General features: G+C 43.6%; 1 protein-coding gene across 2 annotated transcripts in view; it reads right to left on the reverse strand.

Annotated features, from left to right (window-relative positions):
- Positions 1 to 12875, reverse strand: part of Stxbp1 (syntaxin binding protein 1) — a 38023-nt gene extending 25148 nt beyond the window's left edge. For both annotated transcript variants that reach the window (XM_015497556.2, XM_048812996.1), the window contains exons 1-6: positions 12744 to 12875; positions 9668 to 9749; positions 4431 to 4507; positions 3583 to 3661; positions 2172 to 2275; positions 88 to 236 (exon numbers count right to left, since the gene is read on the reverse strand). In XM_015497556.2, coding sequence (XP_015353042.2) covers positions 88 to 236; positions 2172 to 2275; positions 3583 to 3661; positions 4431 to 4507; positions 9668 to 9749; positions 12744 to 12848 — 596 coding nt within the window. In that variant the 5' untranslated portion in view covers positions 12849 to 12875. The remainder of the gene's footprint in view (positions 1 to 87; positions 237 to 2171; positions 2276 to 3582; positions 3662 to 4430; positions 4508 to 9667; positions 9750 to 12743) is intronic.
- Between the last annotated feature and the right edge of the window lie 1248 nt (positions 12876 to 14123).

The following is a 14123-nucleotide window of genomic DNA, read 5'->3' on the forward strand; positions in this document are numbered from 1 at the left end:
CTAGAGGAAACATGAGACCAGAGGAAGACTCGGGGGCGCGCCTCGCAGCCGTGCAGGATGCCTGCCTAGCAGACAGGTGTGCCTTACCCCCGATACCGCACAGCTGGGTACTCCTTCAAGGTGGCACACAGGGTTGCGATCTGCTCTGCCAGGCGCTCTAGTATAGGATTCTTCATCTGAGCTTTGTGGGGACTGTAGAAGCTTTGGAAAGAGTCAGCAGAGTCCAAGGAATATACCTGGGAGGAGAAAACAATGCACTTGGCATGTGTGTCCGGAAGGGCGAGCTGCAGGAGTCCCGCCACACTGGCGGTGAATTTGCAGGACATGTTTTCATTTGCTCCAGCGCTAGGCACCACACTAAACATTTGGGAGCTATGAGCGACCACAATATCCTTGTCCTCAAGGAGTTTTAAATCTAGCAGGGGTGTGTGGGGGGGAGCAGATATTAAGCAGAATAAGAAGGAAACTGCACGGTATCGAGAAGCTGATAAATGCATGAGAAAATAAGATAGCAGGGAAGGAATGCCCCGGACGGGGAGGACACGTGGACTCATGGAGAAGGGACAGCTGACTCAAGGCTTGAGGAAGTGGGGTGTTCATCACCAGCAGGAGACTTCTCAGGGGCAGGAATGGGTGGTACCCCAGACCTGGGGCAGAGGTGCACCTAATGTGTCTGAACAATGACAAGCCAGGAGAACAGAAGAGGGGGTTGTAAGATGTCAAAGGCCATTGTGGATTTGGAGTTTTAAAAATTCTTTTAGTTTTTTTTTTTAAATACACACTCACACACACATATATATTAGTTGTCGTATTCATTTATATGTATTGCTGGGAACTGAACCCAGTGCCTTACACGTACTAGGCAAGTGCTCTACCACTGGAGCCCGAGCCCCAGCCCCAGCCCTGCATTTGGTTTTAACAAATAAATCACAAGCTAGAAATTGTGCTGTGACTGTGAGCGAATGAATGAGGTTTTTGGTAAGTATAATAATATCCTGTCTTCAGTAAAATGTTTTATTTTTATTTATTTATTTATGTTTGTACCATAGATTGAACCCAGGGGTGCTCTATCACTGAGCTATATCCCCAGCCCTTTTTATTTTTTTATTTGAGATAGGGTCTCACTAAGTTGCCTGGCTGGACTTGAACTTGTGATCCTCTTGCCTCAGCCTCCTGAGTAGCTGGGATTACAGGCATGTACCACTGTGCCTGATTCCTTTTATTTTTTTAAAAGGGTCCCAGGAGTTTGAAATTCATTTCTAATACTACTGAGCCTAATAGCTATCATTAATCTCACAAATCTTCATTTATTTAAACTATCTTGATCTTCTTTGGAGAATTATTTTTAAAAAGGTCTATTACTTTCTTAAAGCTTCTGAAATATAATATTGTTGGACAGGCTGAAGCTGGACTTTGTCCAATCTAGGTGGTGACAGGACTCATGCAGGGAACAAAAATTGCTGCTCTGAAGCAGGAAACAGGCTTCAAGCCAAGTGAGAAGGGACTAAGACCAGCTCTAAATGTTTGTGCTGTCTTTTCCATTCCTCCTTTTCTAAAATCAGGTCAATCTCTGGTTCTGGAAGCTGCTCTATAAAGATCCAATATGCTATAATCATCTCCTGTCACCATGACAACATAAAGGTCTGTTGGTTTTGGTTCTTTTTCTGCTACAAGACGTTTTAAGAAGATACGTTCTTTCACAACCAGCTTCAGCTTTACTGGTTTAACAACTTTGTTTTCTTCCAGGAGGAGAAGTTTGCTGCTGTGGCCTTTGGTGAGTGAAGGGTTAACAGTTACTCAGGTCACCATCTGTTCTTGCACGTGACCAGGTGATGCTATCTCCAATACAGCCTCTGCAGCAGATGGGATCCTCTGATCTGCCCCCCTCCTGCCAGGTTCTTTTAGGACTGGCTACTTGTGGTTATTTAAAGAGTCAGCCAAGATCAGTGACCACTGGGCAAGGAGGAAATGCACACAAAGAAAGGCATGAGGCTGACAAGAAGCCAGAAGTGGCGCCTGTGGAAAACCGCTTCCATTAAATAAACATCCATACGTAACAGTCACGCGGCCACCTGAACACGAGGCCAACCCTCCCCCACTCCATCACGCTGCCCGCCCTCCCAGAGCTCCGGATAGAATAATCAGCAAGCAGATTTTCTGCTCAGCCTCACCTGGGATTCATACGGGAGAAACGCAATGTTGATTTCCGTCAGCGTTTTGATGACTTTGGCTGCTCGAGATTTTACCAGCTCGTTAAACAGGGCATCTGGGCAAGCTGCAGGAATGACAGGGACAGTCGGGTTTCCTGGGCAGTGGCTGGTTCATTTAACAGCTGAATGCGTCCAATAGATGCTTCATTTTATTCAGGTTTTTAAAAGGCAACTAGAAGGTTCATGCCATCCTAAAATATTCCATACCTCTAGGGTATAGAAGGATGGAGACGTGAAGAGCTAACAAAAAACTGCTTTCTGATCCCAAGGAAAGAAACCAGAAGTGATTAAGAAGGGAGAAGGAAAGGTCTTTAATGTAAATGCGCACCTCATATCTAACCTATTTATGATAAACAAAATAAGAAAGAAAAGAAAATTTGTGGGAAACATGATACAGGCATCGCCCTCAGGACTGCTGAGAAGTAAGCAGATGGGAGGGAACCATGACGTCTATGTATCTCCCAGGCCTAACTAAGGCTTCCTGTGCCCAGAAACATGTCATTGGCTTAACATTATTAATGCCATTTCCTTGCTCCCTTTGCTACTGATATTCAAGTACTATATATAAGGTCATTTCTTGCTATAACTTTTCCATTTTCTCGGAGGTGATTTTAGGGGGTCTCCTTAGAGAGAAGAGCAGGTGAGGTCTTGCTGTTTTATACTGTTCCACTCTTCTCTCATAGCTTCTCCAGTGGGATCTACATCCAAACCAGCACAAAACAAGAAAGCCAACTTTAGAGCAATGAGGTAGATTCTATCTAATATAAGACCACTCAATCAGAATCTCTCTGTGGTTGAAAAACTAATGGAAATTTACTGCAGGATATAGTGCTACCTGCAAGGCTGTGGCTGAAATGCCAAGGGTAGCATCAGGAAAATTCGAGGCTCCAAGCCCTTTGTCCTTGGAGGAGGTTCTGAGTGAGCCGTTTCCCGAAGGAGGAAATGCAGGATCTAACAGGTATGTATTTGTGTGTGTTTATTTTTGTTACTTATGCAATTTATTATCTGAAGAGAAAATGAAAGGTTGGGAAAACCATGGCAACAATTAATTTCTTCCCTACAGCCAGGCACAGTGGCACATGCCTGTAATCCCAGCAGCTCAAGAGGCTGAGGCAGGAGGATAGCAAGTTCAAAGCCAGCCTCAGCAACTTACTGAGGCCCTAAGCAATTTAGTGAGACCCTGCCTCAAAATAAAAAAATAAATAAAAAGGGCTGGGGATACTGGTCAATGGGTAGAACACCCTGGGTTCCATCCTCAGTATCTCAAAGAAAGCAAAACAAAAACACATTCCTAAAACCTATTGGCCTGACCTGGCTGGGTTCAGCCAAACGAGTTCCCCTGTGCAGCGGGGGCAGCCCGCGGGGTACTTACAGTCAGTGAAGAAGACATGTGCAGCCCGGTACTTAGCAGTTGGTGGGTCCTTAAAGTCACTGATGAGAGAGTGGATAGACTGTGGACAGGAACAAAAGAGGGCACTAAATCCCATTCTAGAAGCAAGTGGGACCAATATCTGAACTGAGCTCAATTCAAGCTGGCTTCAAGCTACTTGCACAAAATAGCGGGGGGTTTGGGCGTATGATTCTAACACTCTCATTCAGCCACAGCCAGATTTTGAGGACTTAAAATTAGGATTATTTCAGAGTTTAGCTCAGTCCAGAATGAGTGGCAGTGTCACATAACATGGGTTCCTGAGACTCACAAAACTGGTGAGGACCCTTGGAGGACACAAACAGCTGCACCTGCAGACTCACAGGTGAGTCAGTTTACAAAAGTGAAAACTGGAGGGGAATTTTTTTTATATAGATCAAGAGACCCAAGACAATTATCAACCAAAAGCAAGGAGGTGGACCTTATTTGGATGCTGATTTGAACACTTTACGAGACAGGTAAATCTGAACTCTAACTGGGTATTGATGAAATAACCCTGAAAACATGCACTCCCAAAGTCTGGCGGGAGGGTGCCTGCCTGAGGAGGGAGTGCAGGGGACACGAACAACCCAGGGCCTGGAATGCCAGCTTCGGCTTGCTGCATAACTGCCATATTTCAAAAGGTTTAACAAACTTTTCACTTCTCTTTGTACAAACACACCCTCCCTGCCCCCGTGATGGATTGCATGCTTAAACAGAGCAGTGTGTTAAATGCATGCTTAACCTAGAAATGTCAGACGCTCTGTGCCACAGAGATCCCAAGCCCAGCATTCCTCTGGTGGAGGACTCACCTTCTCAGACGGGGTGATGAGGTACACAGCCTCCAGGCTGGGGAGTGGTTCTCTGCGCTTGTTAATGTCTTCCACAACTAGGCAACAAAACAGCCCAGGTGAATAAGGAAACACGACTGGCGGTCATGAAACTAGAAGCAATGTAGACTGACACAGTCAAAGTCTATAGTAGGGTGGGTGGGGCTCAATGGCAGGGCGCTTGCCTAGCATTTGTGAGGCCCTAGGTTCCATCCCCAGCACCGCCAAATCAAGAAAAGAAAAGAAAATCTAGAGTAAGGGGAAAGAAAAAGAATCGTTCACCCCTTCCTTAAAGTCACCACATTTCTTGGGAAACGCACGTTCCACCGGTTCACTATGCCTAAGATGTTAGAAAGCCTGAAATCGTGCCACACTACATATCTCCCACTCTGCATTTCAGTTCAATTCCTTGATCTATTGTGAGGGAAATGGAAAAGGCCACTCATCTGTTGAGAATGGTTCTTTGCTTCTTCCTTCAGTTTTTTCTCATCTGTCCTAAATAATCGCGATTCCTTTAGAATCTCCCTGCTGGGTTTGTCAGTAATTGGACAGCCTTGTCATCCTCCTCTGCACATCGGATAAAGCCCTCCAAACACATCCTCCGCACAGCACTCAACAGTTCAGAACCAGACACTCTGTTTGTTAAAGCCAGCTGCTGGGTTTTGATTTCCTTGTTTCCTTTATGGTCATTTCAGCTACTTTGGGGGCATCTTCGCCTCATCTGTTACCTGATAAAGCTTAGGGGGAGTTTACCTATGCTGCGACATCCTCTGGCATGGAGAGAACAGTACAGCTGTGTGGCTGTTGTTCTTCATGCAGATGATTTAAGTGAAAAAAGGCATCACTTCAGAAGTATACCTTGTGGCATTTACAAAGACTTTCAAATCAAATGTTAAAATTAATTCCCTAGCCAGGCACAGTGGCCCACGCCTGTAATCCCAGCGGCTCAGGAAGTTAAGGCAAGCGGATCACGAGTTCAAAGCCAGCAGCAGCAACTTAGCAAGGCTCTAAGCAACTTAGTGAAACCCTGTCTCTAAATAAAATAGAAAAGACAGCTGGAGATGTGACTCAGTGATTAAGCAACTCCGGGTTCAATCCCTGGTACCAAAAAATAAAAAATCAGTCACCCAAACATTTACTTTGCCAGTAGTTGTAGAGTTTTAAATTTTACAGGCTACTAAGACTTCCTCCAAAAATGTTTGGAGTCTCAACACAGGGTTATGAACTTTTAAATTTTGCTAAGTAAGGATACTGTTTGAGACCCACCTTTGGGGGTAGGGGAAAGCTGCATACGGTGGGGGAGGTGAGTTGTCATCTACCACAGGAAGTCAACAGACAACATCAACATTGACAAATCCAGATTTAATAGCATAAGCATTTATTTAGGAATATGTATGTTTAAAAAAAGTAAATAGGGCTGGGGTTGTGGCTCAGTAGCAGAGTGCTCGCTTAGCACGTGCAAAATGGTGGGTTCAATCCTCAGCACCACATAAAAATAAATAAAATAAAGGTATTGTGTCTAACTAAAAAAAAAAAAAAGTAAATAACCGGAAGAAAGAGTAAGGCAGCAGCCAGCAGCCCCCAGGATGACAGGCCTGGGGCATGGAGGTGGGGAGGCAGCAGGATGTGCTCTTCTCTGTTGAGCGTCTTGGTGAGTTGGGCCTTTCTTGTGACAGAGGAAAAAGTAGGGGTGTTTGGTTGGAGTTTGTTTGTGTGAGATGGGGTCTCACTATGTTGCCCAGGCTGGTCTCAAGCCCCTGGGGTCAAGTGATCCTCCTGCCTCAACCTCTTGAGTAGCTGGGACTACAGGTACATGACACCATGGCCAACTGAGAGGATAAATAATTTTAAAAATTTATTGAGGAAAATAACTTTGTAAGCTCAAAATCAAGGCATGCCTGGTCTTAACGTGGACATGGTCCCCAGATGACACAAAAATACTATAAAAAGCATGTGCTCGGAGGGGCTGGGGTGGTGGTTCAGTGTAAGAGAACCTGTCTAGAGAATGTGCAAGGCACTGGGTTCGATTCTCAGCACCTCATATAAATAAATAAAAGTCTGTTGACAACTAACTAAATATATATTTTTTTAAAGCATGTGTTCCCACATCAACAGGAAAACCACAAGACATTATTTCCATAATTTCACAAATTAAGAACTTTTTTTGTTCCAGCCTTTTTTGTTTTTTTTGATAGGGTCTCACTGAGTTGCTTAGGGCCTTGCTAAGTTGTCAAGGCTGGTTTTAAAATTGTGATTCTCCTGTCTCAGCCTCCAGAGCTATTGGGATTACAGGCCTATGCTACCATCCCGGCATAAATTAAGGACATTTTAACATCATAAATAGGGAAGATAAGACTTGGCTTGGGCTTGATGACAAATGCCTATAATCTCAGTTATTTCCAGCGTGGGCAGCTTGGCAAGACCCCATCTCGAAAAACCAAAACAAACAAACAAAAAACCTGACATAATCTTAGAATAAAGAACAGACCTTAAAAGGAAATAATTAAATTCAACTAGTTTAATGCAAAACTCAACCCTCCTACTTTTCTTCCTTTAACTGGGGTAGGGTGATAATTTTAAGACCTCCAATGGTCTGTGTGCTATACATCACACAAAGGTACCTGCCTCCAAGGGAAAAAAAATCAGGAGACACATTGCAACAGTCGTACCACTGATATTGATGTTCTAGCTTGGAATAATACCTTGAAAGAGATTGCTTTTCCTTTCAGGAATTTCATCAACTGATTGGTTATGGTGCTGCAGACTGTACACAAGGCCGCGGGCATGCTCACTCTGTGCTCTACCACGGAGCTACAGCTGAGGCCCAAGAGACTGCTCAATCAATGCTGTTTGAAAGATTAAAACACAATGCTTCTTGAAAGGAGCCTTGGGGAAGAGTAGAGCTGCACAAATGTGAAGAAGAGCTCTGGAACAGGAGCCAGAAGGTCTGCGTCCTTGCTCTTAGGTATGACTCTGGCTAGTGACCCTGGGCAGGTCATGGGACTTTTTTTTTTTTTTTCTCCTACTACCAGGGATTGAACCCAGGGGTACTTAGCCACTGAGTCACATCCTCAGCCCTTTTATTTAGAGACAGGGCCTTGCTAAGTTGCTGAGGCTGGCTCTGGATTCATGATCCTCCTGCCTCAGCCTCCCAAGTCACTGGGATTATAGGTGTGTGTCACCGTGCCCGGGTAGATGATACAACTTAAAAAAAATCTATTTATTTGGCTAGGCACAGTGGCACAAACTTGTAATCTCAGCAACTTGGCAGGCTGAGACAGAAGAATTGCAAATTCAAGGCTAATCTTAACAACTTAGCAAGACTCTGTCTCCAAAATTAAAAAGGACTGGGTAAGTAGCTCAGCGGTAGAACCTTCTGAGTCTAATCCCCAGTCCCACAAAACAAATAAATCAAAAAAGCTATTTATTGGAAAAAATTATGTTATGTGCATATATGAATATAGCATAACAAATCCCATTATTATATAACTATAATACACCAATAATAAAATTTTTAAAAACCTATTTATTGTGAAATTATAACACTCTAAGAATGAATTAAACATAAAACAAGGAATAACTGTAATGCGAATGTCTATATACACACTGCCCCAATTAAAAGAACCTTGCCAGTGTGGCAGAAGTGCCCTCTCCCCACGCCCCCTCCCTTCCCTCCAAAGAGAGCCACCATCCTCACTGGCATGGAAGCGCTGCCCTTTACCACCTCCGTTTGCGTTCCAGCACAGCACCCTGCACTTAGTACTGTCCGGTCTTGAACTTTACATACAGGACAATGCTAGGTGAGCACTCCTCTGTATCTTGCTTCCTTTGCTCCACGCTGTTTATCAGATTCACTCACGCCATGGAGGAGAGTCGGTCTGTTTTCATTGCTGTGCCGTGTTCTGCTGCGTGACTACACTCCACCTCAACTTATTTAACCATTCTACTTTTTTTTTTCTTGTGGTGCTGGGGTCCAAATCCAGGGCCTTGCACATTTAGCCACTTTACTTTCAAAGGACATTTTGGCTGCATCCATTTGGGGCTCCTGTGAGTGCTCCTGTGCGTGTGTCCTGGGCACTCACCCCTTGGGCTTGCTGGCTCACAGGACCACAACCCTTCACCTTTACTGGGCATGGTCAAGGGTTTGTCAAGATAGCTAGACCAATGGACATTCCATCATTCAAGAGTTCCCATTGTCCTACCTCTTCACTGTCACTGGACATTATCAGAGCTTAAGTATTCTAATCTGGTGAGCCTATGTGGTATCCCACTCTGGTTTGAGTGGCAATTCCCTGATCATTAGAGGAGGTGGGCACTTTTCATGTATTTATTGGCTGAGTGGATTTCTTCCTTTGTTAAGTGTCCATTCTAATCTTTCTTCTTGATCTAACCTTTCTTTGGGCATTCCTTTAACTGATACTTAATGAGCATCTAAAACTGCATTAGTGCTAGGCAGTCAGTGATAAAGAGGCAGCTGTGGGTCACTCTTGGGGCCTTACAGTCTTGCCACACAGGTTGTTGGAAGCACCAAAGGTCAAACAAGAATAGCGAGTAGGTCCTCGGTTTATTTATACCCAAAGGACTTAAAATCAGCATACTACAGTAATGCAGCCATGTTAATGTTTATAGCAACTCAATTCACAATAGCTAAACTATGGAACCAACCTAGGTGTCCTTCAATAGATGAATGATAAAGAAAATGTGGTATATGTATTCAATGGAGTATTACTCAGCTTTAAAGAAGAATGAAATTATGGCATTTGCCAGTAAATGGATGGAGTTGGAGAATATCATGCTAAGTGAAATAAGCCAATCTCAAAAAACCAAAGGTCAAAGTTTTCTCTGATATGTGGATGCTAATTCACAATAAGGGGTGTGTGGCACTAGAGAAGAATAGAATTACCTTAGAGGGAAGTGAAGGGAGGGAAGGGAAGGGAGATAGGAAGGATAGTAGAATGGAAGACATTATCACTGTATGTATATATGTGACTGCATGACCAATGTGATTCTACAACATGTACACTCAGAAAAATGAGAAATTAGATCCCATCTATGTATGATATATCAAAGTGCATAAATGCATTCTACTGTCATGTATAACTAATTAAAACAAATAAAAAATTTTAAAAAAAATGAATAGCGAGTAGGAAGGAGTAAAGCACGCCCCAGGGAAGGCAGAGGTCAAGTGCAACTCAAGCGAGAGATAGCACTGTGCTCACTTGTTATCCCTTCAGTCATGATGTCCGTCATCTTGCAACAGGAGGAGAGCATCCTCATGCTTAGCTGGTCCACCACCAGCACCTGGAAGAAAAGAGAATAGCTTGTGGCGTCTGCCGGGAGTCTCGCCAGCTCCCTGCATCAGGCTTCACAGAGAGCACCTGGGGTAGGGGAATGTGGGAGGAGCCACATTTCCTGTGGACCACAAGTCTGCAGAGTCCCACATCCAAACCTGACCTTCCAGGAGTCAGCGTCTGCTCTTACTAACTTGACTGAATTTCAAAAACCTTTAAAAAGTAGTTTCCTTTCCAGCTAGGTATGGTGGTGCAGGCCTATAATTCCAGCTACCCAGGAGACAGACAGAGTCAGGCAGATCACAAGTTTGAGGCCAGCTTGGGCAACTTAGCAAGACCCTGTCCCATAATAAGATATAAAACAAATAAAAAGGCTGGGTATGTAGCTCATAGGTAGAGTGCTTGCCTAGCAAGCACAAGGCCCTGGGTTCAATCTCCAGCACTGGAAAAGAAAAAAAGTAGTAGAAAATGAGTACTTGTAAAAAAAAAAAAATACAAAAAAGAAAAAAGAAAAGTGTTGAGGGTTATCATCTGTAGTGCTAACACTCAGAGATAATCATATTAGTGAATATTTTTCAGGGCACAGCTTATTCTTTGTTTGTAGGGAAGGGGTACCAGGGATTGAACCCAGGGCCACTTACCATTGAGCCACATCTCCAGCCCTTTTTATTTTTTCTTTCTTTTTTTTTTTTTTTGTTTAAACTCAAGCTTAAAAAAAAATTATATATTTGTAGACGGACAGCATGCCTTTATTTATTTATTTTTTTATGTGGTGCTAAGAATTGAACCCAGTGCCTCACACATGCTAGGCAAGTGCTCTGCCACTGAGCTACAGCCCCAGCTCTTAATTTTTTAAGTCTGGATTTCGCTAAATTATTGAGGCTGGATTCAAACATGCAATCCTCCTGCCTCAGCCTCCCAAGTTGCGAGGATTACAGGCATGTGCCACCACACCTGGCCAGAGCCTTTTCTTTCTTTCTTTCTTTCCTTTTCTTTCTTTTTCTCCTTCCTCCCTCCCTCCCTCTGCTGCCCTTCCTCTCTCTACTGTCNTCTCTCTCTCTCTCTCTCTCTCTCTCTCTCTCTCTCTTTCTTTCTTTCTTTCTTTCTTTCTTACTTTCTCGGGAGGACTCGGGACTGAAAAGTCAGGGGCACTCGACCACTGAGCCACATCCCCAGCCTTCTTTTGTATTTTATTTAGAGACAGGGTCTCAATGAGTTGCTTAGTGCCTCGCCATTGCTGAGGCTGGCTTTGAACTTGTGATCCTCCTGCCTCATCCTCCTGAGCTACTGGGATTACAGGTGTGTGCCACCATTCCCGCCTTAGCCTATTCTTAAGAGAGAGAGATCCTAGAGTCCACACGTATGGCATGGCACATAAGGACTCTGTCTAGATGTCCTGCTCTGTGCTTCACCCTGCAAAGCTCAGCTGACCCTTCTCATCCTCGTTCAGTCCACAGTGGATAGAGGGAGCCATAAGTTAAAACAAGGCAATTTATCTTCTCCTTAATGATGTCAGCTGTGAAGGAAGCAATGAAAGCCAGGCACATCAGGGCAGATGTGTGGACCCAAGAGCTCTCTCCTGCAGTACAAGGGCCACTTAGTTTCATTTTCTTCCTTGAGAATAGCTTAAACCCCCCATGTCTACAAATCCATTTCTGGTGGGAAGGTAAGAGAAAGAGATGTGCATACAGAGTCCCTCCAGCTGGCCTCCCCTCTGGGTGGTGAGAACAGATGTGTTCACTAAAGCAGAATAACACAAGGCCGGAGTGGGCTTCAGAATCTTCCTGTACCAAGTAGCTCTGTTTTTCCCAGGTCCAGTGAACCTGAACACGTATGGGCTCTTGACTACTGGCAACTTGAGGGCAGAATAGCCAGTGTAAACCACATGGGGAAGATCAAGTAAAATGGCACACTCTCCTGGCCAGCATGAGGACCAGCTCCAGACGACTAAGCAACATTTACAATGTTGACAATGTGCTGGGTGTGGTGACGCACACCTATGATCCCAGCTACTTGGGAGGCTGAGGCAGGAGGATGTCAAATTTTTCCCCAGCCTGAACAATTCAATGAAACCCTGTTTCAAAATACAACTTAAAAAGGGCTGGGGATGTAGCTCAGTAGTATAGTGCTCTCCTAGCTTGCACAAGGCTCTAGGTTCAATCCCTAGCACTACAAAATAAATAAATTAATAAAAATAAAGATAATACAATGCTGGCAACATGCACAGAAGACAGCACAGCCATTCCAGGAACCCAGGCCATTTGCAGTCTTGTTGGCTTCAGTGCTTGCTCCCGTGCGTGTTATGGTTTCTAGTCCTGTGCTCGCTGCTTTATGATCCATTCTACCTCTTTTGTCTTATGTAGTTACAGCTCGAAGGGAAAGGGCAGACTAGACGGGGGCTTCTCTACCTGTTGTTTGGGCTCCTGGAGATGCTTTATAGCCACCAAACAAGTAAGAAGAGTCTCTTTCTCCTCTCCCATAGAACACGGAACAAATGCACCTTCCATTTTATCTAACAGGTTCCAGTTGAGATTTTGTTTGATAAAAGAGTTCCACTGCTCACTGCCCGGCCAGGTGATCTTTTTCTTTTTTTGCACTGCTGGGGATCAAAGCCAGGGATACTCCACCACTGAGTCACATCCCCAGCCTCTTTTTATTTTTATTATTATTATTTTTATTTTGAGACAGAATCTCACTAAGCTGCCCAGGCTGTCCTTGAACTTGTGATGCTTCTGCCTCAGCCTCCTGAGTCACTGGAATTATAGGCATGTGCCACCATGCCCAGCACTGACTAGGTGATCTTTACAATAAGCTTTACAACCAATAAATTCTGAACCAAGATCCCATAAAATGGAAGGCAGAGCAGGTCACCTTCTCCAATCCAGGAGCTTTTTGCACCTCTGGTGACAGTATGAGCCCCCATTCCTGTCAAAACCTTCCCTCCAGCTCTACTACCCTTCTTATTTTTCCCTTATGAATTCACTTTTAGGGCTGTTTTACTTACCTTCCACTCCCCCTTCTTCTTCACCTTCTTTATCACATCATGCATGATCTCTAAGGAGGGAGGGAGGGAAGGAGGGGGGGGGGAGAGAGAGAGAGAAAAAGTCATTATCCCTTTGATTCCATACTTGCCTATTAGACTAGGTTATTTGCTCTTAGGCTTTGTTCTCAAATCCTATGATTGCACCAATCTGTCAACTGAGTCAATCCACCCACCATAAAGAGAGTTCTCTTAATTCAGTGGTTCTCAAACTTTCTGGCCCAGGACTTCTTTATACTTTTAGAAACTGAGGCCCCCAGACAGTGTCTGTTTATGTGAGTAGATATCCATTGGCATTTGCCATATGAAGACTTAAACCGAAAAAGTTCAAAAATACTGATTCATTTAAAACAATAATAAACCCATTGTATGTTTAACAAATAGCATTTTAATGAATAGTAATAATATTTTCCACAATAAGAAATCTTAGGGATAGCTGAGTGCAGTGGCACATGCCTGTAATCCCAGTGATTTGGGAGGCTAATCCTAGAGGATCCCAAATTCAAGGATATCTTCAGCAATTTACCAAGACCCTCGGCAACTTAGCAAGACCCTATCTCAAAAAAAAAAAAAATATAGAAAGAGGTCTGGAAATGCAGCTTAGTGGTAGAGTGTCCCTGGGTTCAATCCTCAGTAACACATACACTCACACAAAGAAAGAAATCTTATGGAGATTAGCAGTGTTTCGCATTTTTGCAGGCCTCCTTAATGTCTGGCTCCACAGGAGATAGCTGGATTCTCCTAGATGCATTTGCAACCAATCTGTCCTGAATCATGTAGCATCTGGCAAATCCACTCTCAAGTGAAGAGAATGGAAAAGGAAGCTGGGCACAGTGGGTACACCTGTATCCCAGTGACTCCGAAGGCTAAGGCAGGAGGATCACAAGTTTGAGGCCAGACTCAGCAATTTAGTGAGAGCATGTCTCAAAATAAAATATAAAAGGACTAAGGATGTAGCTCAGTGGTGCAGCATCCCTGGGTTTAATGCCCAGTAACAAGCTAACACCCACATACTCACTGCGGTAAACTTGAAAAACACAGAAAATTATAAAGAAGAAAATACCATGCATTATTTAGATACTTAAAAATAATAATAAATAAAAATCGTCTGTAATCCTGCCAATTTGAAATGCTTAATTAACATTTTAGCTTATTTCTGATTAGGTTTCTCTATGTGCTTTTACACAGTTAAGATCATGTTGTATATATAATTTTGTATTGTGTTTTTTTCACTTCACATAGTCATTTTCCTACATTAATAAAAACGGTTCCTGCATAATAGTCCATGGTTTAGTCAAGAATATTCCCAATAGTGTTTTAAATTATGTCTCATGTTTCTGTAGT

Source organism: Marmota marmota, unplaced genomic scaffold (assembly GCF_001458135.2).
Source record: "Marmota marmota marmota unplaced genomic scaffold, marMar, whole genome shotgun sequence".
NCBI classification, from domain to species: domain Eukaryota; kingdom Metazoa; phylum Chordata; class Mammalia; order Rodentia; family Sciuridae; genus Marmota; species Marmota marmota.